Consider the following 25,814-nt stretch of genomic DNA (forward strand, 5'->3'; position numbering starts at 1 on the left):
GGTAAATTGGAAACAATAGTAGTTTACGGGGTAATAGCAACACCCCATAGTTTAAGTATGAAAGTTGCAAAACATGGATATGCATTATCTCTTTATATATAGCATATGTCATCACATATTAAGTGAAGACGAAAATATTTTTTGAAAAGGAAGACAGGAAAAGAAAAGAATGACAGGAAGATAAGAAATCACAAGTAACCTAGTTGCAGCTCCTGCAGCACCAGCCTCCGTCCGGAAGTAATGCGAGAACGCCACATATTTCAAGGGTAATGAAGACTCAGACAGAATGGAGTCCATATGTATTCCGCTTACTGGAATCTCAGCGGTGCCAATCAGGCACGGATCACTATTTTTGATGGACCAGTCATTTAGTAAAATATCATTCATCAGCTAAACCAATTTAACCAATTCATTTCAGTGAATGATATCGTTTCAGCTTCTCCTTCCCCCACCCAAAAACAAAGTGAAAAAATCACAAAGCCTACCTAGAACAATGACAAACATAACCAAGAATGAAAAAGAAAAGTAAAACACACATAGTTATACATTTAATTAAAGACTAACATGTTGCAAGTAAGAGGTTTAGAACATGAATAAGATTCATGTAAAGAGCTTGCTCTATTATCAGCTAATAAATCTGCATATGAAGTTAAAAATCCAAACTTTGGAGGAGAACAAGTTTCTAGCTTCAAATAACAATGTCCAGGTTATTTAACTCTTATTTCAGTAAAACCAGGGTTACCTTGGTAGCTCAAGACTTGGTTTGAGTAAAAACAATTCGCGTCACCATCAAAAATTAGTTAAAAAAGAGAATATATTATGCTCTTCAAAAAAATACAAGATAACCATAAATTGGCTCTTGTGGTTATCTCTCAATCTGATTTTCAAGCAAAGTGATAACAACTATCTACAAACACAATGGCAATGTTCACAAACAGAAGCTGAAAAGGACACATCACGGATTGTGGACGAAATCATCCAAATGGCATCAACATTCGTGAAAGACAAACCTGAGTGTTTGTTCCACAGGGTTGAAATCTGCATTTTTCCACCACAGATGACCGTATAGTCTCAGGAGTTGTCAGAGGTGTAAAACCTCTTTTCATGGCCTCGGAAACTGCCCAGCTTACAAGACCCATCTCTAAAATAACTGCTTCATTCTTCAAGTAATAGAACTTCGACCCACTGACCTGAAAAGCAAATTTAACTTAACCATAAGCAAACTAAAACAAGATTTCCTCTAACCAACCCATCTTCTGAAAGTAAGAAGTGGTAGCAGGTCAATTTTCCTATGTGGTGTACAAACTTAATCATGTCCAACGATCTTTGGATGAAAGCACTCTGCTAAAAAACTAAGTAGTGGAAGACCAACGTTCAACCAGCAAACACAATTTACTACCAGCTTGGCATAGCTGTATGAAAGCCAATGGTGGCTATAACATTAGGTCTGATAACTCGATAGCAGAAAGATATTGGGAAGACCATGGTCCAATATGCAAAGGGTAACATGGTGAGGAAGAGACTGGTTTTTTCTCAAAACAAATGGATTGTATTGATAATATATACAACCACTAAGTTAGTTCTAGGTTACAAAACAAATACCTTGGGTGAGAAAGAATACCTCAGCTGCAGCATCAAAATCAAACAGATCTAGCTCTTTTCCCAGCTGGACATGGTCCTTAACCGCAAAGCTAAACTCAACAGGGTTACCAACCTGAAATACAAGGAATGTGAATGAGGCTTGAGCAGGATCAAAACAATGTGGTCTGCACACCTGTGTATATCAAATAAGAAGTACCATTTTCCTGACTGTTGAAGAATCTTCCCCTCCTAATGAAACATCTGGATGTGTCATATTAGGTATGGATTGTGCTTCTTGCTGTAGTTCATCTGTAAGTTTTAGCAGGTCTTCTTCCAAAGTAACAAGTTCTTCCTTCAGATTCTTTCCTGATGAAAAATACAATTCACACAATGAATAACCTAGCCATCAAAAACTTCAAGGTGGACATAAAATAAGAAACGAACCTTTTTCAATGAGCTTCTGGCGTTCTGAGGGTTCTAGTTTTCCTTTCATCTTGTTTGCAACTGCATTTCTCTCTGCTTGTAACTTCTCAACTTCCTGTTATCTGTGAGTAAAATTAGCTAATATTGAGAATAACCAGTTCTACAAAAAATCATTCAAGCATGTGAATGTGTTACTTCTATGCACAAATCGAAGCTCTATGAATGCAGCACAAAGCACTAAAAAACTTTGAAATAATCAAGACAATGGTAATGAGCAGAAATTCTGCTCCTTTTATCATGTATCATTATCCTATAATGCAAAGGAGAGGGAAAGATAACAGGAGGAAGGAATCTCTACAGAATACAGGGTCATATCTGGAATATAAATGCAATTTACAAGAAGTACACAGCAGAACACATCCATTAATAAATTACTAGCCACCTGATACCTATATCCGCAATCATTTTTGCCAAAAGTAAGAAACACTAACACTGAAATTCTTTAAAATGCAATATACACAGTTGTCATGAGGGAGAAAAACTGATTCTAAACCTCTTTTAGACAGTTGGCAGGAGGGCAAAAAAAGTAATTCTGAATTGCTTTGAAACACAATTTAGACAGTTGGCAGGAGGGAGGCTGGAACTTTCCCAGAACCAACATTAGAAAACAGGAGAGAAACGTAAGAGAAATGCTCATACTCCTCGTAAAGAATTTTCAAACTTATATCATGACCCTGGTTATCCACATTATAGAGTCACATACACTTCTTCTGAATTCCATTTTCCATTAATTCCATTATATCATGTATATATGTCTGTAAAATGTTAAATGTTCACGAAGATTATACAGTGATGCAGTAGCTAATGTTCAGAATCCTTTTGACTAAAACGTCCACTTAAGTTAAATTTTTAATTTAACAAATTGAACTAACAGCACAACTGAATTCTGAATTTTGAAGATAAATACAAAATACCGAAAGGTTTAGACTATATTGCCAAAAGAGTAAACAAGTGGGATAGAAAATGGACCTTCTGAACATTGAGCAACTTCTTGTAGAGCTCAAGAACAACCTCAGATTAGCATTAGAGTTCCTATTCTTAATATTAACCGCAACTGACTCCTTATTATCTCTTATCCACTTGAAATCAATTGCAGCTTTCCATTGAGGCTTCAACACTATATTCACCGCCACAAAATTTAATCTTTTAATAAAACAAAACAAAACTAAAAAAAATATCAGTACAAATACCTTGATATTTCTCTGTGGTGGTGGCGGTGACAAAAGTTTGGATGGCGGAAGCAGAAAGGGATCTAACAACAAAAGGGAGGAGAGGCCTATTATAGTATGGCATTAGACGAAAGGTTAGGGTTCGGGAGAAATGAGGGATTGCAGCAAGTTTGAGGGAGTGAAGGGTAGTTCAGCTGAAGAAGCAGTGCAGTACCATAGCTCCCGTTGTCTGCTTCTTTGGTCGACGATGTGCTCTGGTTAAGGGGAAAGGCGTGACTGGTTTTCTTTTGAAGTTAGTTGCAACTTCTGACTCTTTCGAAGAGCTTCAACTATGCATATGCTAACAAGAGGTACAGGAGGTGGTGATTATCAGATGGCCACCTGATATGGTTAAAACTATTTAAAGTTCTACTTAGAGTAAAGTGAAAAAGAACTTCTGCAACATCATTATTTGAAGAAATAGAGAAATCAATTTGCATATTAGTAGAGTAATGGAGTAAAATATGAACATATATGATATGACAGCTTCTACTTCCACAAGGATAGTGCATATGGTCGAGTATATATGAAAATAAAAGCAATAAGTAGCTGTATGTTGCTAATAATGTGTATAAACTATTAACTGTTAGTTAGAATAATCTATAGAAATGCTAAAAACAGAACATAAACCAGAATAATATGCAACATGTCTGAATCTGAATTGTGTCTGCATCGGATCCCAAAAAAAAATATTTTTGATGTAGCAGCAAATTTCTTAAACTCCTAAAAACTAAGAACTATATTATGTAGATAGTCCTGGCAAGCAAAGAAATGCATACAAACGTGCATTGTAATAATAATCTTTGTATACAATAATACAATCAACTGAATACACAATATCCCAGTGAAACTTTACTTTTACTTGTATCATTAAAGGTCTTCCAGCTGATTGACAGATCCGATGCTTTCAGTTGGGAGTTGGGGAATAACAATTCGTTCTCAGTTAAGTCCTTCTATGAGAAGCTTCTGATTAGGGCAGAGGTTAATTTTCCACATGCCTCGGTCTAGATTCCTAAGGTGCCGAGGAAGGTGTGCTTCTTCACTTAGCTACTAGAGGGGTGATATTGATAGCCGGGAATCTTAGGAAACAAAAGGTTGTATGTATGAGCCGGTGTTTCCTTTGTAAGGAGGGGGGTGAGGATGTGGACCACATTCTGTTACATTGCAAATTAGCTACAAGGTTATGGGAAGATATCTTTAGATGGTTTGGTGTTACTTATGTAATACCAAGATCCGTGGAGGAGTTGATGTTCAGCTGGAAGAGTGGAGCTAGGAGAAGAAGACACAAGGATTGGAATGTTACTCCTCTTGCTTTTATGTGGATCGTTTTGAAGGAGAGAAATAGGAGAGCTTTTGAGGAGTGGAGACGAGCTTTGCTCATTTGAGGAGTACTCTCCGATCCCTTATTTTCTTTTGGTGCACCCCATGTAGTTCCTATTTGTATAAAGAATTCGGTATCTATTGGAGAGAAACAGTAGGTTTCTCTTTTTTTGGTATACCTTTTGTATATGGTTAAGTTGGCCCTGCTATTATTAACTAAATTTTTTACCTGATCAAAAAGAAGTGTCTTGATATATAAAAAGTTTTGAGAGTCATGTGCACTACATATATGTTAGCAATTCTTTCGTCTACCAAACTTCCTAGCATTCACAGTAGGGCTCCTCTTCAAAATAGGGTTCCTATCTTACCTTTTTGATTATTTTTTGACAAAGGTAACAGTTTACCTTTTTGATTATGTGACAGTGATATATTTCTTAAGTAGAAAAATTTTAACAAAAAGAAGGGACTTGTGTGTACCAAGGCAGCATGGACTCAAATGTTTTCCAATTCATCATTAAAGAGGATTTCCAGGATATTATTTGCTTATTTTGGATCCCCAAATTGATATATACCACTCTCAACTCTACAACATTGTTGAAAAAAGTGTGAAGGGCTTGTTTTTTATATCCTGATATCTTTTGATATATTGTTGGATAAGAATAACTATAAGGTGTATGCAAATACTCTAAGGTGTCTCTTCATGCAACATTGTAGTTACCTTTTATATTTAAACCCATCAATATATTATGGCTTGCTAGGAAGGACTGGATCTTAGGTTTGACTGATTCCACATAAAAGTCATCAATATTTCAACTATCTGTCTCAAATCACTAACTAATGGCTTGTATTCCCCGCATGTATAGGACCTAGTAGTTAGATTTGGGCATCTATTATAAATATTACTCTGGTTTACCATCAAAGCAATTGTCTTTATTTTTCCTTTTAAATTTTTATGTTACTTTGTGGCCAGAATACAATTTATGAAGCTGCAGCAACAAATTGAATATGAAGCAACTAATATAAACAAATTAGAATATCCATATATCTGTTTCTATAAAGCAGATGACATTTCCACAGGCCAGGGTAATAAACTCAGCACACGAAGCATGTACATTCATTGGTTCTGCACCAATTGTATCACAACTGCAGTTTACTTGGAGTATTTGAAGTATAATAAGTTTTTCTTACAGGAGAAAAATAATATTTTTTATAGGAGAAAAAGAAATGTGAGACTATATCAGTTCACAAGCAACTTGCTTGAATTGGTCTTGCTAGCTCGTTTTATTTGTCTTGCCGGTCAAGTTCCTGACTGTTTGTGCCAAGTTCAACAATACAAGTATGCTTATCCTGTATTAACTATCCACCTTATTATTAAGCCATTGCAAGTTTTATTTTGAAGATTAGGTGAGGTTGCATGATTGTTCGAAAACTTTTAGTATTAGCTTCAGTCATTTTTGAGGTAAATATTTCACTTAGACGTCAGGCCTCTCTACTCCCCAACCATAGACCCTACCTTCTGTCCCTCCCTCCACTTCTTTTCATTCTTCATAATCTCTATGACTCTATGTATCCTAGGGTTACCCACAACCACAGACTCAACTTCAACAACATAGAAGTTGCACAAACTGGAAATTACAAACTTGAAATTCCCTTTTTAGCATACACAGACATAAGTAGTCAGCTGAGTGCCTTTCATAAGCCCTATTCGCCATAAAATGTCCTACATTTCCAGATCATCTACCAGGTACCAACCACAAATGAAATTCAGATCAGGTAAAACACAAAGTAACCAAACTCTTTAGAGCAACTTGCACAACTTCAATATCTATTTATTTATTTATCAAAATAAGAAGTGTTTTGAGAAACATTCAGCTGTAGTAAAACGTTGGTAATTTGTAACAACTATACCATATACCTAATGCTTAGAGTCGCGAATCATGACGCATAGAAGAGTAAATATATTGTAAATTCCAGAGTCTTTTAGCTAAGAAAATGTAGGAAATGAAAGACCTTTTTCTTCCCTCTTTATGATATTATAGAAAGGTATAATATCAAATTGTAGCCGAAAGTTCAACATTAACTCGAACAACTAACTGTCTGTTTGCACCCCGAAACTGATATTTACCAACACAATACAATTGAGCAATGAATTTCTATGTAGAGTGTACTACTTTGTGATGTCATTATGTCCCAAGAATCAATCCCAAATAGTTTATCCAAACAGGACGCTCACAACCAAAATCTAATAATATGATTTGCTTAGGATGGTGCAGCTCCAGTAAATCAAACTATTCAACCTACTGTGCAAATAATACATGGAATGAGCTTAATCAGTGTCAAATGGTTTAAGAACATCGTAACAACAACCATATCTATATTATCAAATATGAGGATTCATCATGAATTGACAAGTTTTACGCGGCAGCCAACCTACCAGGTTTAGGACAATCTTTTTTAATTCCTCTGTTCAACTAAGCCAAAACGAAAAAAATGTGACTCAAAACAGTTGATGTGGAGTTATTGAATGCAGAGAGATGCTCAAAAGATCAAAACAAACACAATTGAAACGTTAACTCCAAATCTTTCCAGTATGCATTATAGTAACATGAAATTCCATTAATCAAACAAAAAGGTGCAAAACCAAAATACAAAACTATTACTTTGCATTATAGTAAGACCAAGCAAGGCGCAAGGGTGGCTCAACCTTAAAGCCAGTGCCTTTAGGCCCCAAAAAGAAAGGCCTTCAAAAATACAAATCCCCAAAAGTCGAAAGAACCAAAAAGCTCCAAATTCAGTTCAAAAACGAACGAACACATATGACATATATATACGATATAAATTCGATTAAACGAAGAAACACAACACATCCAAAAGCACAGAGACAAAAGATGAAGGAGATACATACATAGAACCAGAGCAGATGAAGGCGATGTAAAATGTTAATTGTGAGAAGCACCGTACTAAGCAATAGCAGAATGAACGCCAGATGCAAATAAAGAAGAAATGGTTAAACTTATAAATGTTACATTTAGTTTGCGGAACATTATACCGAGAGTTTGCTTAAAAGTTTAAATAATTTGTTTTCATTGAACATATTATTAAAACATATCACTGTCTATTGATATATCAGTGTAATTCTATGAAAAGGGTCTGATCAAATAAATATAAAGATAAGAAAATTTTATTGGTACAATAAGAGAACTATCCTTTTATCAATGTCACATTTATTACCATGAAAGTAACATGAACAAACCTCTTAACACAATTTTAAATAAGAATTCTACAAGGTTATGATTTTAATTATAATCATATTGAATACATGCTCATTACTATTCTCTTTAAATTGTGAACTACTCTTACCTTAAAATAGTTGTGATTCAATGCTTGACCCTGTTAATAAATGCTAGAAAGCATGTTGCAAAGTCCTCTCTGCAATAAGGTAGGTAGTGATCCAGTTCACATTATATTTTACAACAATATCAAGCAAATTATTATAAGAGGACGAATATAAATTAAGTTATTTACGTGATCTTTAGACAAGAACCATCTCCTGTATTTATTTTTTCGAGCTTAAGGATATCTCCGTAGTAGAATAGTAGATATAATTCAATGTGGACAACTCTAATATGGTTGTTTAGTGCAAAGGTTGGCTATGTCAACTTCATAAAATTTGAGTTCTTTGAGCTTATCATTGGACCATAATGAATCAATAAAGTTAGAATGATTAATTTCAGTCCGATTGATCTCCTCAGAATTGCGTGGAAGAGTAAGAACACATTTTAACCAAAAAAGAAGGGAACATGATGTTACTTGCTAGAGTTACTACTCATTATGCAAATTTGAAAAGCTACTAAACCTGTTACTACAAATGAAATTTATTTCCTTGTAAACAATTCAAGTCTTAACACCGTTTTGGTCTTTTGGTGATAACAATAGCATAATTAAGGTCCATGATAAAGTCTGGAATCATTGACTCTAGGACCCGTTTGGCCATAGATTTCCCAAGTAATATTTGGAGAAAAATTTGGCAAATAGTGTTTGTCCATAGAATTTGCCATAATTTGGCAAATATTTTTGGCAAATATCCCAAATACTAGTTTTTTCTAGTATTTGGGCCAAATCTCATTATTTGGGATCTTTTAAAAATTAAAATTTTACACCAAACTTGTATCTTGTACAAAAACACCCTCTATATTAGTTGTTTGCGTTGTATTACATAATTTTTTACATGAAACATTAAAGTAGTAATGAAATATTCAGTGAATATGAAAGTGATGATATGGTTGTTGATGAAAATGTTGAACAATTGGCTCAGAGTAACAAAGTCATGTTTTTTGTCTACTTAAGGATGTATGGAATGATGCTTGTTGCACTCACTCCAAACTACCACATTGCTCCAGTGTCATGGACATTACTTGTTGTTTGTTGCAACGAAGATCTAATTGACTTGTAATACAAACTTATAGTTAGTTTTGATAGTTTTTAAAACTTATGGGTATGAATCATTTTTTTCTAAAAAAGTGAAATATGTTTCCCAAATATTATGGCCAAATATATGGTGAAATTTCACCCAAATTTTCACCCAAATAATATTTGCCAAGAATATTTGGAAATTTATGGCCAAACGCTAGCTAACTTATCCAAGTTTTTTTACATCTTACATCACTTCTAAAGAGATTAAGAGAAACTAAGACATTTACTTCTCAGTTGTTTTGGTTGTGGGCTTTACACAGAAATAGTTATTTATAATTTACCTCTTAGTATAACTCAAATCATCGATTTTCAGATTGAAACTTGAAGATAACTTACCACTAAGTCAACCCCTCATTCTGATAACTTTTAGTTTGTTGAGTTTGATAAAGGTGAATTATTTGATCTGTCAAAATTTGAAAAATTGGAAATTGTCTTGGATTTTAAGGTAGAATAGTCATTATTTGACAGTTTAATATTACCATATCCATGTGTATAGATGAAATATTGATGTTTAAATGGTCTATATTTTGATAGAGTTTGTGACTTTAGCATCTATTCCCCCGTTCACTTTTATTTATCACATTTTCACTTGGTATATCCATTAAGAAAATGATTATTGATATAGATATTTTATCAAACTATTCCTATTAAATGATGTTTAATATTAAGTTTTGGAAAATGATTTGAAGAAAGAGTATTTAATGTTGGGTAAACATGAAAAAATATTATTTTCTTTTCTTGATATGTCAAAAAGAACAAGTAAAAATGAATATATTTTAAGAAAAAGTGACAAGTAAAAGTGAACGGAGGGACTAATTAACATCCTTTCTAGTTCTTGTAGATATAACCTACTTTTAACTTTTGACTTATTTTCAAAAAAAATTGGCCTAAAAATGGGTGCTTAAAAACACTTTTATAACTTTTCCAAACACCTCCAAAACTAAAAAGCTACTTAAAAGTCAAAAACACCTAAAAATAAGTTAATACAAACGAACACTTTTTTTTTTTTTTAACCTTTTTTAAGATGGAGCCAGCATTTAAACTTTACGTGCTCTTTTTGTTTTCACACACTGTTTTTTAGTTTCTTTCTCAAAAGGGTGAAGATGTGTTCAATCTTTGTTTGCTTTCATCCATTATACACATTTCAAATATATTTCTTTAAACTTTTCCATTTATTTTTAGTTTTATATTTTGGTGGTGTGGTGATTTGCCCTTAATGATTTTTCTTGATGTGAGCTATTGGAATATTTTTAATTTGTTGAGTTTGATAAAAGGGGACCTCTTTGGATTTTAGTAGAACAACCTTCCTTTTACTCTGAAATATACCGTAACGGATAATATTTTTTGTGGTACTAAATTTTTAGGTGTAAACTACTATAAATTATCAATCAATTTCCATTTTAAAACATAAGTAACACATACATGTTGTAACACAAAAAACAAATCAGTCAAAATTAGTGAACAGCAAATTCGGAAGTTTTTTTTTTCAAAATTGAAAAAGATGAATGCTTAAAAACAGGAGCAATCGAGAAACCATGTATGAAATCTACTAAAAGTAAAGCAACAAAGCAAAAGGTAGAAGAAGAGTTAGAAAACACCGAAATTCAAGAGGAAAACAAAAAAGAGATAGCACAAAATATATAAAAAAAATTACCCTTTTATTGCAAAATCAATAATAAACAAGTATATTGTTGGACAAAGGGAGTACTAATTTGGTATTTAAATTGTTATGTATTTAGAGATACATATATTTGGTAGGGGTGTTCACGGGTTGGTTTGGATTGGTTATTAGTCAAAACCAAAATCAAAACCAAATCAACTTAATCGATTTTAAAAATATCAAAATCAAATCAAACCAAATATAATATACATTTATCGATTTGGTTGTTATCTGTTTCGGTTCGATTTGGTTCGATTATTCAGTTATTAACCATACACAAAATAAAAGAAACAATTCGTTCAAAACATGAAAAAGTGACTACAAACGAAAAATAGTTAGAATGAGTGACATTATCGAATTTTCTATCACTAAATTTACTATGAATAAAACTTTAAAATTTACTATTTTGGCCTAGTAGGAAGAGACAATAATATTTCCAGTCCCACAAAGAATTGTCATAGACACTCATATACATGAAATCAATAAGATAAATGCTCTCACCTTGGGCAATTTTTTTTGTTTTCAGTAAATTATAAAGAGTTTTTGATGAAAGCATATATAAGATCTTTAAAATTGTTTATAAAAATAATATATTAAGTATGTATAATAATAAAATATATGTATATAATTTATCGATTCGGTTCGGTTCGGTTATTTCTTCGATTTTTTGAACAAAATCATAACCAAATCAAATACTATCGATTTTTTAAAATCTAAAACCAAAGTCAAATAAAATCGATTTTTATCCAAACCATGAACACCCTTAATATCTGGATGGGTCAGATTTTAATAAGATGTAATATTACAAAGTAACGTATTTCTAAATAATTAGCCGGTGTGGTTTTTGTAAAATAAATTTGTTCACCATAGCATAAAACAAAAGAGAAACGTACCGTCTTGTTGGCATTCTTCCCGCCAATAAACAACAACCACCCCCGAATATCACATGGATCGATCATCCCCAACTTGTCAAGTTTAATTCAAATAACCCAGTAGAGAAAAATGTGTACCCACAGAAAATAATGGCAGATAATTCGAAATTACAAACCCACCTTGAAATCAAGCAACAATGTGCTCCAATGGCGTCGACATTCTCCACTGAGATGACGGCCGATGAGAGAGTTCCATTCCCCCTTTTTAGGCCCTTGTCTCAGAAGAGAGCAAACACATGGATCATTTCTCTCTTTGTGATCCTTCACTTTGGCGCTTTCACTGTTACAATGATTGTTAACGACTGTTGGGAGAATTCTCATGGAGATTGTGCTCTAAAACCTCTCCGTAGGTTCTCTTTTCAGCCTCTTTCCGAGAATCCTCTGCTCGGTCCTTCTGCTTCTACGTCAGTTCCTTCTTTCTCTTTCACTAATCATTCTATTTCTTGTCTTAATTACTTGATAATCCTGAAATTCCGATTCCATTATTTCAATGCATCGTTTGAACTTATTATGGATTTGGACTACTTTATGAAATTTGAGGAGAAAACGTTGCTTGAATTTGAGTTTGTATAGCTACAATGTTTATTGAGATTTATATTGTTTCGTATCTCCTGAAAATGTAGTTTATGGCGGCAATCGGTACTTTGCTGAATGCCAGTCTTGTATATTTCTTATGCATCTAACTCATTTCAGAATCCTAAAATTTTATTGCATCAAGTAGACAAGCACTTTGTATATATACACATGTGATGAACTGTTTCTGAAATATTTCTTGGTTCTTTATGGAACCTCTTGCTTCTCCATATGGCAGTTCTTCAGGATTAATCCACGCTCCATGTTCGCTAACATATTGATCTCTAGATCCCTCGCAAACAAGTTAAACATTACCTGCTTTTCCCATCTGCCTTTGAAAATTGCAGTACCAGCTACTTTAATCTTTGAGGTTATTTACTAAGGCATATTATCCTATATGTTAATATAAACATGTTATTTTTCCAACTGTGCATCAAAGAACTACTGAGCTGTACACTGTGTCTTGCACATGATATTATGTTGAGGAAGTTCTGCTGCCAGTAACAGGTATGAAATCTTTTGCCAATGTAGGTTGGAAGAAATTGGAGCACTTCAGAAGACATTGTTGACTAATAATCAACAACTGTGGCGTATCTTCACAAGCCCATGGTTACATGCAGGGCTTTTCCATCTGATCATTAACTTGTCCTCAGTAATCTTTGTGGGACTTCACTTAGAGCAAGAATTTGGATCATGTAAGAATATTCTTATAATATGTTCTTTCATTGAGAAAGTTGTTTATTGAATCTTTGATTGAAGCTCCTATTTCTGCAGTTAGGATTGGAGTTATCTACATACTCTCAGCTATTACTGGTAGTCTAGTTGCTTCACTTTTCGTTCAAGATCGGCCATCAGTTTGTTCCTCTGGTGCATTGGTTGGATTGCTTGGTACACTGCTCTCTGGCCTCATCAGGAATTGGAAATCTTATACCAATAAGGTCCTGTAGTCTTGTAGCTTTTTCCCCTCTCATCTCAGCTGTCAAATAGTATAGAATGTCATCTCCCTACTTTTGATTGCAGTTTTCTGGGCTTGTGGCTACCATGACAATCTTGATGACTAATCTTGTCCTCGGACTGATACCTTACATCAATAATTTTGCGAATATCGGAGGATTTATGTCAGGATTCCTTCTGGGGTTTGTGCTCTTGTTCAAGCCTCAACAAGAGAAACTAGCTCGAAATAAGGGAGGCTTATTTGAATTTGATGCCAAGGATATTGTCAAATGTAGGAAGAGTTTGGACAAGCCTGTTCAGAGGGTTGCTGCTCTTGTTATTTTTGCTTTTTTGTGAGTTCTATCTCTGTATGATGATTGTATGGTTTTACTCTTGCTCCATTTTTCTTTGCATCCAATTTCACCATGAACTATTACTTAGGCTAGTTATAGTTTTCTAAGCTAATGAGTTGAATTGTTGTCATTCCAACTGCAGGCTTGCAGGAATTATAATGGCAGTTCTGCATGGCATTGACATAAACAAGTATTGTAGCTGGTGTCACTACTTTGATTGCATTCCATCCAAATGGTGGAGCTGCACTGACAAGCCATTTCATTGTGAGGTATCTCATTATACTTGATCCTATTATGAGAAGGGAAAAGTATTTTTTGTCTGAGAAGAAATAGGATATGCAAAAGTAAATATGAAATTATACGTTACATAAGATCAATGGACTGAAATGAGAAACAGATCAAGAGTAGTTCAAGGGGGGGGGGGGGGGNGATCCCCTAGGACAAGAAAAATAGTCTTCACTTTATGTACATTCTTTAGTATTATCTTTGACATAACTGTTGTTTCAAGCAATTATAGCATCATATACTTGAGAGTATCGCTGTGGATATATTCGTGATTGTATTAGGTTGTTTATTAACTAAGAAGATTCTTGGCTCTTGAGTTTTATANGATCCCCTAGGACAAGAAAAATAGTCTTCACTTTATGTACATTCTTTCGTATTATCTTTGAAATAACTGTTGTTTCAAGCAATTATAACATCATATACTTGAGAGTAGCGCTGTGGATATATTGGTGATTGTATTAGGTTGCTTATTAACTAAGAAGATTCTTGGCTCTTGAGTTTTATAGATCTCCCTCCATCCCCACTACCAATGGCATGATTATTTGGTCTAAACGTTGGTGATGCTTTGAATAGGGCAATTTATAAGGGTGGTATTTTCCCAGAACAAAGTATAATTTTGAGTAACCCTCGGACCATCTTTTATCTTTCGTTTCAGCTTTGTTAGTGTTCCTTAATTAGAACATCTTGTTATTGGCATCGTTTGCTTTACTCTTCACGGTGGTAATTTTTTGACCACCTAGCAGGAAATTTGTCTTTCCTAGTAGTCATAATCCTCTTAGTCCTGCTCTCTCATGTTGTTGTTATTACTTCTGTCCACCACAAATCAAGCTCAAATTTGGATGCACTTTTTATTCTTTTGCAATTTAACCAGTATATCTTAGAAGAAGACACTTACAAGTGGTGAATAATTCTTGTTTTGCATACTGCAGAAGTTGGTTAACTCGGAGCATCTGACTTTGAGTTGTCCAAATACTGGTAGATTCAGAGTTTTCCCTTTCGCCAACATTTCAGAGGCAAGGTTTCAGGACATATGCAATCTGATATGCTCCTAGAAGGTCATGGTTGAGTTCTGGTGACTAATTTTTCGCAGGATATATACTTGTATAAACTACTGTGCTTCAGAGTTCTTAATCAAATTCTTGTGCATAACATCAGCATCAAACTTGTTGCTATGAAGGATTTAGCTGTTGACTTGTGGATAACCTTGTCCCTCTTGCTTTTAAAGCTTCTTTTCTTAGTGCTCATGTGTCTTTTCTGTTATGGTTTTCCTGGATCCGAAGGCACTGCTTGTATAGCTCACAGCCTCACAGTTTCAACAAGGTGACAGATTTATGTCTAAATTCATGTGAAGCAAAATCGGGTGCCCAAATGAATATGGATTCAATTTTGTTTTGTTTTTTGAGTTTATTTTTTTTAAAGTTCAATGGTTACTTTGTTCATAATGCATATTTTCTCCTTATGACATAGAAACCTGAGAATGTTCATTTTGTATTCTAGACTTCCAAAATATTTATTTGAAGACATAGGAATCGGTATAATATGTGATAGAATATAGAAAAAAACCTTAAATCTGTGGTAAAATTAAGGACTAAAAGAGAGATCTCCTTCTGAATACAAGGTTGGGTCCTGCTGGAACATTTTCCTCTTTTACCTAATTCTCTACCATCCCAAAGTAAATAAGAAAAGTGTCAAATTTAGACAACCACCATTGATACAAGCTCCATGAGAGCATCCTTCACAAGGTGGATCAACTTGGGGAAAAAGAAAACTATTTTATTGAAGATGCCAATCTGTACTTTATATACAACACTTGTAACGCTGTGACTTAGCTAACTAATCTACTCAACTTATCAGTTAATTAACAAACTAACAACTAACTAACAAATCAACAACTAACTAACAAATCAACAGCTAAGCATGCTGACTCAGTACATAATTAGGCAGCAGCTTATCTTAACAAAAAGAAATTAAAGAGCAAATAATAAACTAGCTCGAACATTTCTTTTTTGTTTTCCTTCCAGAAAAAAGAGTAAATTATTTCAAATGTGTATCTTCACAAACAAGCGCCCATGGCCTAATGGATAAGGCGCTTGACTTCTAATCAAGCGATTGTGGGTTCGAGTCCCACTGGGCGTGTGTATTTTTATAATTAATTTTTTTTCTCGGTTTGGTTCTAGGTCTGTGTAGTATTTTTTTAGGGAAAATTACGTGGTTAAGCAAACATATATTAGTTAATTAGTCATCATAACTATAGTTTTAGTTAATTACCAATCACGATCAACATTTAGTGATAATTACATGGGTTGGGGTTTCGAGTTTGTATAATTTGCACGTTTGTATAATTCGGAATTTGTATAACTATTTAAAGTTCAGATGTTTGTGTTTTATAAATTCATTATTTCGATTTTATACAAAAATAACTCAATTATACAAACGTACCCGCGAATTATACAAACTCACCCATGCATTATACAAACGAGACAACTTAAACTGTATCTACAACCCATAAATATGCAAACTATAGCTATAAAGCATAGGAAATATTACGCGGTTAAGCAAACTTATACTACTTAATTACTCATCATAGTTATAGTTTGCTATAATTACCACTCGCGACTAATATTAACCATTAATTACGTGGGCTTGCTTCGAGTTTGTATAATTAGCCACATTTGTATAATTCACCACATATAATCCACAACTAACAATTCTTCATTTGATTTGTATTTGTATACGATGGTTTTTATTTGTATATAATGATAATTTCCTTTGGTTTTTAGTTTTATCACCATATACATTCAATCTTTTTTTGTATAACTTTTTAAAGTTTGTATAAACGTGTAGTTTTCGGATTTTGTATAATGTGATTTATATAATGTAATTTGTATAATATAATTTGTATAACTGTTTAAAGTTCATATTTTTATTTTGTATCAATTCGTTATTTTGAGTTTTATCATATTTGTATAATTCCAGACTTTGTATTACTCAATTATACAAAAACACGTGAATTATACAATCGTACCCGCGAATTATACAAACAAGATGTGAATTATACAAATTATTGCACTCTCTCCCCCCTCTCTCAATCTCGCTCGCCTATCTTCTCCCTCTCCCAATCTCGCTCGTCAGATATACAAATACATATGTATATCAGTTACATATATACAATTATTTTGACAGATGTACATATACAATTCTCCTCTCTCCATTCTCTGCCTTCTTTCGCTCGCCTCTCTCCTCCATCTCCCAATCTCGCTCGCCACTCTCCTCCTTATAACATATAGCTACGAATCGTAATTAGCAAACTATAGCTATGAAGCATAATTAAGCTATTTTTGAGTGGATATATGCGAAAGTTCCCCTTATATTTATTATTATGTGTTAAATTAGGTCTTGGGCCTAACTCATACCCCAAATTCTTTTCTCTTAAGTGTCTAAACTCTTTGATTATGGCATTATGCACATTTCACTTATGTTCATGTCAATGTTGGATATTAGTTGTGAAAGTAACAAATTGCTACCTTCATGGCTTACAATTTTTTCATAAAAAAATACTAATAATCTCAACGGAATGCATATTCTGAAAAAATCTTTTAAATTTATAAATTAAATATTACCAAGCACACAGAAAAAAACATTATCATATGTAGAACTTTTTCCGAGTGATGCAAAAAATAGTACTTTTGACCAGCCTTGTCTCCCATATATATTCTCGTAATAATTACGTGCAAATACAACTGAAACAAATAATAATGCTCTTAAAATTGACCCATATTTATTTTAAAAGAAAAATCACCTCTGTCCTATAATATTAAAAAAAAAAAAACATCGAGCATGTCGCATAGGGCTTGCCTAGTGCGGTTTACATTCCATGTGTGATTTGCAGGCTATTACACAGTGGGGGATTTACCCAGTGCGCACAAAGTGCTCACCCGAAGGACAGATGCTGTGGCAGAGATTGTAGCAGCTGCGGGTTATCCTGGAATTCCAAAATAAAAAATAAAAATACAAACATTTTTTCCCTTAAATTTACTAAACATAACAAGAGTTGTTGTGTTATAAATAAATAACAATAAGAGACTTTGTACAATTGGTAGTTTGCTTTAATTCAACTTTTGTAGTAAGATTCAAAGGAACTAATGTCTAAAATTTGATATTGTTCAGAGGAGGTTTGAGATTGAAAAAAATCAACTTGTTCAAGAGGATGAACTGTTGCAATAGCTACATTTTGTATAAACAGTGTGTATAAATGTATATACATTTTTGATACATACTTACACACAATTATACGTTGTTTATATAGTATCGATACATTATATATAGTTAGTGCAGTCATTTTGGTTGAATTTTGTTTGTCCCCTATACAATTATGTAAGAATATTGTTATTGAATCCATTTTGAATATAATCTTTTGAATGAATTAATGACCAACACATTTATTTTATTCATTTTTCATTATTAACTACTACGCTTATTTATTTCTCAATGATTTATGATAATTAGAGATGATAAAATAAAATTATTACTTTATTTATTTATTTTTTTTTAATGAAATTTTTCCAAAAAACAAACATTAGCAAATAAACAAGTAACTGAGGGAGTAGTAGATATTGGAGATGCCATATCATTACTCATCTTCTTCTTATTCTTCATGGTTTCACAAAAATAATTCACGCCATAATACATAAACATATTCTTTTAATTTAGTTTCAGGACTTAATATCAATGACCTTTAGTTTTGAATATGGACAAGTAAAGACTCAAATTTGTATAAAGTTGAATAAGTAAACACACGAGTCCTACATGACAATTCACATGAGATACATTTGAACTTATTTGTATTATGTCGTGTAGGATACATGTATCTACTTGTTCAACATTATACAAATTTAAGTGTTTACTTATGCACATCCAAAATTAAAGAACATAAATATCAATTGATACTAAGTTAAAGAACACGTTTATATATTATACCTTTCCTCGCTAAGTCAAACGTTGGAAAAGTAAAAAAGGGAATTAATAAGAAGGAAAATGAAGCAACTCCAAAAGGTATTTGCTTCATTTGAAGGAAAACTAACAGAATGAAATTAAAGAAACTCTTGACGTTTTCTCGATCAATTCTCAACAAGAAAGCATCAAATCTTTTATTTTCAAACTTTTTCCTTGCTTCTTTGATGTTGTTTTTGGGGTCCAAGTAGTGTTGGAGTCAGAATTTTATTAAGAATGTCCATGAATAATGATGTGTGGCTGTTAAAACAAAATAAAAAAATATTGTGCTATTTGTGGTTCAAACTTGGAACCTTCATTGAAATGGACATCCATTATCACTGCTCCAAAGGCATAGCTTTTGTCAAGGGTGTCCAACTTTTAATGCATATCCTTTAATGTAGAATTTGACATATATATACAACGTAATTTTCGACGCAGGATGTCCCTGGGATAGCTATAGGTACGCCCCTGGGTCCAAGTGAAATCAAGCATGTGAAAGTTATAATTATCATAACATTGGTGAACATAGTTACCTAAAATCTGTTGTTAATGTCTGATAAAAAATGATAAATATCTCATAAAATTAATCGAGATACATAAAATATGGCTAAATACCACGGTCATAAAACGAAGAAAAAAAAAAAGACAGCCCCCAAATGAGCCAGCCGAAAAATTGAAGTTGAAATGTGAGTGGTCAAACTTTTTTCTAATAATAATTGCGCCTACAAATAAAGCCTTTAACGCCGTCCATCCCATTTTTTAAATAAAAAATATATATGGAGTTATGATATTTTTAAAAAATAATTATGAAAAATAATGTAATTATAATATAATATAATATAATATAATAGAATATAACCCTTTAAATTATTACCCCTTCACAAGAGTTTACGTACATATTATCCTGATCAAATTCTATTTATAAATTATATTTAATATGTTAATATTGTATATTTAAAATAAATTTAACTTTAAATTGTGATCTATTTCCACAAAGATGTCATGGTATATTTAAAAATAAAAGATTTAAAATATTTATTTATTAAACTTCATCTCTAAACAAACCACACCATTTAAATTGAACATACAAAAATACTTCTCCCTATAAAGGCCTTGGGGAGCAACAGGCAATTGGTCCATCTAGTACTTTGATTCAATTGAATAGGAAAATGCTAAAATTGCCAGCCTCTAAAACAAGTTTTTTTTACGATCGTCTCTAAAAATAAAAATATATGGATTAAAATATCTTGAATTTTTATTTTATTAGATATAAGTTGTGATTTTGTGTAGTATTTAATTTGCAAGACAAGATTATTCTCTAAAACTTTTGTAGAAAGAAGTTGAGAAAACAACCAAAATGGTCCTTGATATATAAGGGTTGGAGATTTTGTCCTCTATATATATCATGTTATTGAAATAGTCCTTAATGTATAGAAAAATATGACTATTTTGGTCCTTAACCTAAGACTAACCATAGAAGTAAAAATTTCTGTTAAACTTAACAGATGACTATTTTGGTCTTCTTTCTTTCACCACCATTAGAGGCCATGCTCCATTTTCAGTTCATCCACTTGTCATATTCTTGTAAAAAAAATATATACACACTACACTCATTTGTTAGTTCCCCTCTGAAATAATAATCCCCAGCAACTCCCATATTTAGACAAAAAAAAAACGATCCATTAAAATAAATATGAACTAAGTAAATTAGAAACACTCCATTTCTCTTTTACAAGATCTCCATAATTTAACTCTTTTCAAGTTTAAAATAAGTATTCTCTCTTGTTGAAGAGATCTATGAGAAGAATATTACTTTTTTCTAATTTTGTCATTTTTAAGATTAATAACTTTTTTATGTATTAATTTTTTATTCCGTTGTTGACATTAAAGGGCGAAAACGTAATGGATAAAGGTGGAAAATAGAATCTTAAAATATTCTTTGAAATTTGAAGAGATTTTTGTGTGTCAATTGTTTTTTTCTTGGTAAAATTTGGTTTAGAAAAGAAGGAGGAGGAGGTGGCTTTTGGCTTATGACTTATAAGCCAAAAGCCATAAGTTAGGCTTATTTTTGTTATTTTGGCTTTTAAATAAGTGCTTATAAACATTTTTTAACTTTACCCAAACACTTCAAAACTGCTTAAAAGCTATTTTGGCTTAAAAACACATAAAATAAGTCAATCCAAACCGGCACTAAATCAATTGAAAGTTGCAACATAAGAGAGAAGATTGAGGGAGAAGGGGTTTGCCATGTGGCAATTTTGTGGGACCCACAGTTAAGTTTAACAAAAAATATCACTTGTATAGTTAGTTTTAGGATTAAAGACCAAAATGATTATATTTTTATATACATTAAGGACTATTTTAGTAAGGTAATATATATAAAGGACCAAGAATATTCAAGCCTCATACATCAAGAGCCATTTTGGTCATTTTCTCGAAAGATGTTAGTATATTCCTTAAAGCATAAGTTTGTATGTTATGAAATTAAACTTATGCCTCTATCAACATAAATAGTGTAGAAACTAAGTAATGTTTTGGAGTTTTTCTCTTGACTGGTGCCTTGCATTTTTTCGTTGTAAGGGATATTTTCGACTATTTTTTATTACTTAAAGTATTGAATGATAAAAATTAAAGACCATAAGGCCAAAATTAAACATCACCTTAAAATTGAGATATTCTTGAGAATGACTCCCCCCACCCCCCAAACCCACCCAAATGCCATAATTATTCTTCATTTTAATTATTTGTGTGGGTCCAAAAGTTTTTGGTTCTAAATACTAAGTACTAGTACAACTCCTTTGGGCCCAAAAGAGCATCTTTATCATCGAAACAATTTATTACCTCACAAAAAGTCCATTTAATTGGCAGCTCATTCAAACATCCCCTCACATAAATTATAGGAGAATGGTTAGGTTCTTGATAGCTCTATATTTTTAGCTACTATTTTGGGGATAAACCAATCTTAATGATAACAAGTGGATGTCCACAGGTGTCTTGACATTCCTTTACCATTAAAACATCGATTGCTTCCACCTGTAGCCTTTTTTGACCGCCTTCCTTCATGCTTATTCCACTTCAAGTTGACCGCGTTCTGTATAGTGATATCAATCATGTATGTAGGTAGGACATATCTTCCAGGGTTGTAATATTTAAATAGCGAAAAAGAAAAAAAGAAAATTATAGTCCGCGTCGAAGAGTGGTTGTGTGACTAGAACTAAAGAACTAAGCCAATATAAATGGCTACTAGACATCTAATGGATTTGAGACAAACTATTTCAAGTAGTTGTGTTGGTACATATGCCTTTCTCATTTAAGTTCAATAATATGCTACCTATCATAATTTATATGACATACTTTTTTTCTCATCACAATTTTCATGATGTACAAATATGTGTGTAAATGTTGTTCTAGCACCAAGAGTGGATGATATAGTTTCGACAATTCAACCATTCGTGTAACAACAAGTGGCATTGCCAAACTTCTACATCTAAAGCGTATGCAGTTGACCAAATATGTATGAAACATTGAAATACTTATTTCAACTGAAATAACGATTTTAAATTTTCATAAGAATTTTTTCCAAAGTAAATTTTATATTCAAATTTAACTTTTACTTCTAATTTCATGTTCAAATATTTTATTTTATTTTCAATTTCAACTAAAGTACTCCTAGGGTCTAGGTATATCTCACTTTTGATACCTATTTAAAGCCTACAACTACAAGTGGTACTATATTACATTTAATGCTGTTTGGCTAGTTAAAGATAAGTGATCTGTATCTTTTTAGAAGTTCCTTCTTTTAGGGATGGATTATAATTTATAGGGGGTGGGGGACTAAAGGGTACACATAGTGGGAAGGAATCTTAAAGTTGGCCTCTTTCTTAGTTAAAAATTAGGAAGAAAAAATAGACTAACAATATGGACTTATATTTATTTTGTGTTAGTCAAAGAATAGTAATGTGGTGGGGGATTGAGTAAGTGCCATTTCTTTTGTGGCCTTAGTATATCATCATTTCCAAGTCTTGTTGCTCCAATTAAAGGCTATTTCTTAATATGGTTACCTTATCTCTACCATACAAGAGGGAGTAGGCATATGGTTGATCCTTTCTAATTTTCTCATTACCAAAGACAATCTATAATGAGGATAAGATATATAGAATTTGAGTACTAAGATACATATTAAAATTTAGATGTCTGAATTTAAATACGTATCTCAAAATTAAGATGTTGTATTAAGATATGAATATTAAATAATTAAGACTGTTTTAGAAGTGTTAAAAACATTTTATGACGGTTGATGATGGTGATAGCTAGCAATGGTGGTTGTTGGTATCAATTGGAGACGGGTTGACTTTTAGTGGTGTCGTGGGTAGTAGCTAGTGGTGATAATAGTTGGCAGTGGAGGTTGATATGGTGGTAGTTGGTTGTGGTTGGTGATAGACTGATAGTAATGGTGGATGATAGTGATAGCTAAAGACGATGGTAAATAGTTGACGATACATGGCGGTGATTGATGGTGTTGATTATCGGTAGTAATTGGTGATTGTTATGGTAACAGTGATTGTTATGGTGGTGATGATAGTAAATAGTTGCTAGTAATAGTGATAATTAATGGTAATAGTTGCCAACAACTTAGGTTGTGACTGAGGATGGTGCTTGTGGGTGGTGATTGTGGTGGTAGTGTTACTTGATCAAAATACTTTAAACAATATTTTTGTAAGAAAACAAATTCCTTAAAAATTAGAAAAANGGTAACAGTGATTGTTATGGTGGTGATGATAGTAAATAGTTGCTAGTAATAGTGATAATTAATGGTAATAGTTGCCAACAACTTAGGTTGTGACTGAGGATGGTGCTTGTGGGTGGTGAATGTGGTGGTAGTGTTACTTGATCAAAATACTTTAAACAATATATTTGTAAGAAAATAAATTCCTTAAAAAATAGAAAAATAACTATATAAAAAGTAGGAAAATAAGTTTTGTAAATGCTATTCCGCATTGTCCCCTTCTTCTCTTACCCCCACCCACCTACCCATGAGAAATATATATGAAGGTCGGGAATAATGACCCTCTTATGAAAGAAGGCGATAGATAAACTAATGGAAAACTTATGTAAAATGTATACATCGGTCATTTAATTTATAAACATGGTTAAGGTATACAATATTTATATATCATAGGTATATATGTTGTGTACACGTATATACTATATATATATATTACATGTATAATATATGTATTGTAATATAAAATATACATTATTTATACACTATGTACATAATTTATAAACTTAATAATCCAAAGACATTAGTCTGTAATTTACTAATTCCCCCCTTTTTAGACCTCATAGTCTCGATGGGATAAAGTTAAAATCAACGGCTAGATTCACTTCCCACCTCTCCCCACAGAGCTCATTCTCCATCTTGTTCACTATACCATAATATTTGTTTAAATTATTTATAAATACTTTTAAATAAAAATAAGTTATTTATTTATCAAACATTTAAAAGTATATTAAAAAGCCACTTATTTTCTAGGAAAATCATTCCAAATCCCTATAGTACTTGCCTAATGGGAATGGTCCACCCGAAAATATTGTTATGCGTATAAGCTAATATTCCTTTGTAATTTGTAGGATCTTGTACACATATATTTTGTGTATCTGTCCTTTTGTGCTTTTATCATATTTACGGGATACAAATCCTTTTTATTCTCCTTTCGTGATTTTGGGCTACGAGTCCCGCTTTTCCCCCGATAATGACCATCCAATCAATCCGATAATGAGACGAGATCAAGTTAATCGATCGGTCTCTAATCTGAACATTTGATTAATGAAACATTCACATATATTTCTCTTTAATCGTCTAATGTCAAAACATCTTTCAACTTCATCTTGATGTCATGTATCCACTCTGCTTGCGATCACGTGTATAAGACATTTTTCCCCAATACACAAATTAAATTGCATACTAGAAGTATTTTTCAATGACAAATTTTGTCTGAATAATAAGATTCATATAAGTAATTAATTCAATTATCAGTCTCCATGTTTTTTGTTTACTCTCGCAAATTCTACTTAATTTTTCCATGTTTTTTGCACATATATATATATACTATATACGTTATAGTTCTTTTTCTTCCTTACCTTTTTTTTTTTTTTTTTTTTTTTTTTGCTTTTATAATAGTTTAGGCCACCATGCATGGAATTAAATTTTAAAAAACCTGGAAACAAATAAAGACACAAATGAAAAGTTGTATGAGTTGACAGAAATTATTAGTATGGGGACATGATATCTAATATATCGTATGGTGGTTGGTAATTATTTATTTTTTTGGGTCATGCTTTTCCCTTTTCCTTTTTATTTTTCCAGTGTTTTATCTTGTTGATTTATAGTTGGCTATCTTCAAGGCTTAAAGTGATTATTTTTTTTGGAGGTATTTAGCCAAATTGGTTACTAATAAAAAGTAAAAACTACCCTTTTACATCCTTATATATATATATATATATAACTTATTAGATTTTCTTTTCATGTTAATTAAATTCAGAAGGTAAAAATTTATTTGTATCGAATGTCTACACATAATCAATGAATGTAAGACATATGTCTTGTATAAATGCCTTTTAGTATCAATAAGTGATGCATTTGTACATTGATTTTGCTGATTCTCATAGTGAATTGTTTAGTTTAACACTTGATGTAAATAAATATTACCGATTCAATAACTTATATGTAACAAAAAAATATTAGTAATAATTATTTTACTTACAAAATATTTATAAAAAAAACAGTTAAGACCTTGTGGGGAGTAAAACTTGAATTTGGAGTTGAAAGCAGGGAAAGTAATGCCTATTTCTCTTTATCTTAGAGTTGAGAAAGGAACTGGCTGTAAGTTAACAAAAGAGAGAGAGAGAAAGGAACCGGCTTATTTTTTTTCATTTTTAATGTAAGATATAAATTAATGCATGAATTTTCTGCCACAACCTAGACCGTCGTGATTGACACTCACACTAACCCTTCGGT

The 25,814-nt window shown here is 32.4% G+C and overlaps 1 protein-coding gene, 1 non-coding gene and 1 pseudogene across 2 annotated transcripts; 2 read left to right on the top strand and 1 right to left on the bottom strand.

The window, feature by feature from the left end:
- The window catches only part of LOC125844422 (serine--tRNA ligase, chloroplastic/mitochondrial-like), a 4,526-nt pseudogene extending 1,344 nt beyond the window's left edge, over nucleotides 1-3,182 (bottom strand).
- An 8,499-nt stretch (nucleotides 3,183-11,681) lies between these two features.
- LOC125844701 (RHOMBOID-like protein 8) lies at nucleotides 11,682-15,244 on the top strand. Its single transcript, XM_049524028.1, has 6 exons — nucleotides 11,682-12,061; nucleotides 12,762-12,925; nucleotides 13,005-13,168; nucleotides 13,251-13,516; nucleotides 13,659-13,785; nucleotides 14,731-15,244. The coding sequence occupies exons 1-6, from the start codon at nucleotides 11,748-11,750 to the stop codon at nucleotides 14,851-14,853; spliced, it is 1,158 nt and encodes a 385-aa protein (XP_049379985.1). The 5' UTR covers nucleotides 11,682-11,747; the 3' UTR covers nucleotides 14,854-15,244.
- Nucleotides 15,245-15,864: 620 nt separating this feature from the next.
- TRNAR-UCU (transfer RNA arginine (anticodon UCU)) lies at nucleotides 15,865-15,937 on the top strand. The gene has a single exon. It is a non-coding gene; the product is annotated as a tRNA-Arg (tRNA).
- The last annotated feature ends 9,877 nt before the right edge of the window (nucleotides 15,938-25,814 follow it).

Source organism: Solanum stenotomum, chromosome 11 (assembly GCF_019186545.1).
Source record: "Solanum stenotomum isolate F172 chromosome 11, ASM1918654v1, whole genome shotgun sequence".
In the NCBI taxonomy this organism is placed as follows: Eukaryota; Viridiplantae; Streptophyta; class Magnoliopsida; order Solanales; family Solanaceae; genus Solanum; species Solanum stenotomum.

What these genes read in the sequence shown, in the direction of transcription:
- LOC125844701 (XM_049524028.1), top strand. Translation starts at nt 11,748, where the DNA reads ATGGCAGATAATTCGAAATTACAAACCCACCTTGAAATCAAGCAACAA. An exon ending in AGAGCAAGAATTTGGATCAT is followed by an intron (nt 12,926 to 13,004) that starts GTAAGAATATTC and finishes CTATTTCTGCAG; the next exon opens with TTAGGATTGGAGTTATCTAC. An exon ending in ACAAGCCATTTCATTGTGAG is followed by an intron (nt 13,786 to 14,730) that starts GTATCTCATTAT and finishes TGCATACTGCAG; the next exon opens with AAGTTGGTTAACTCGGAGCA.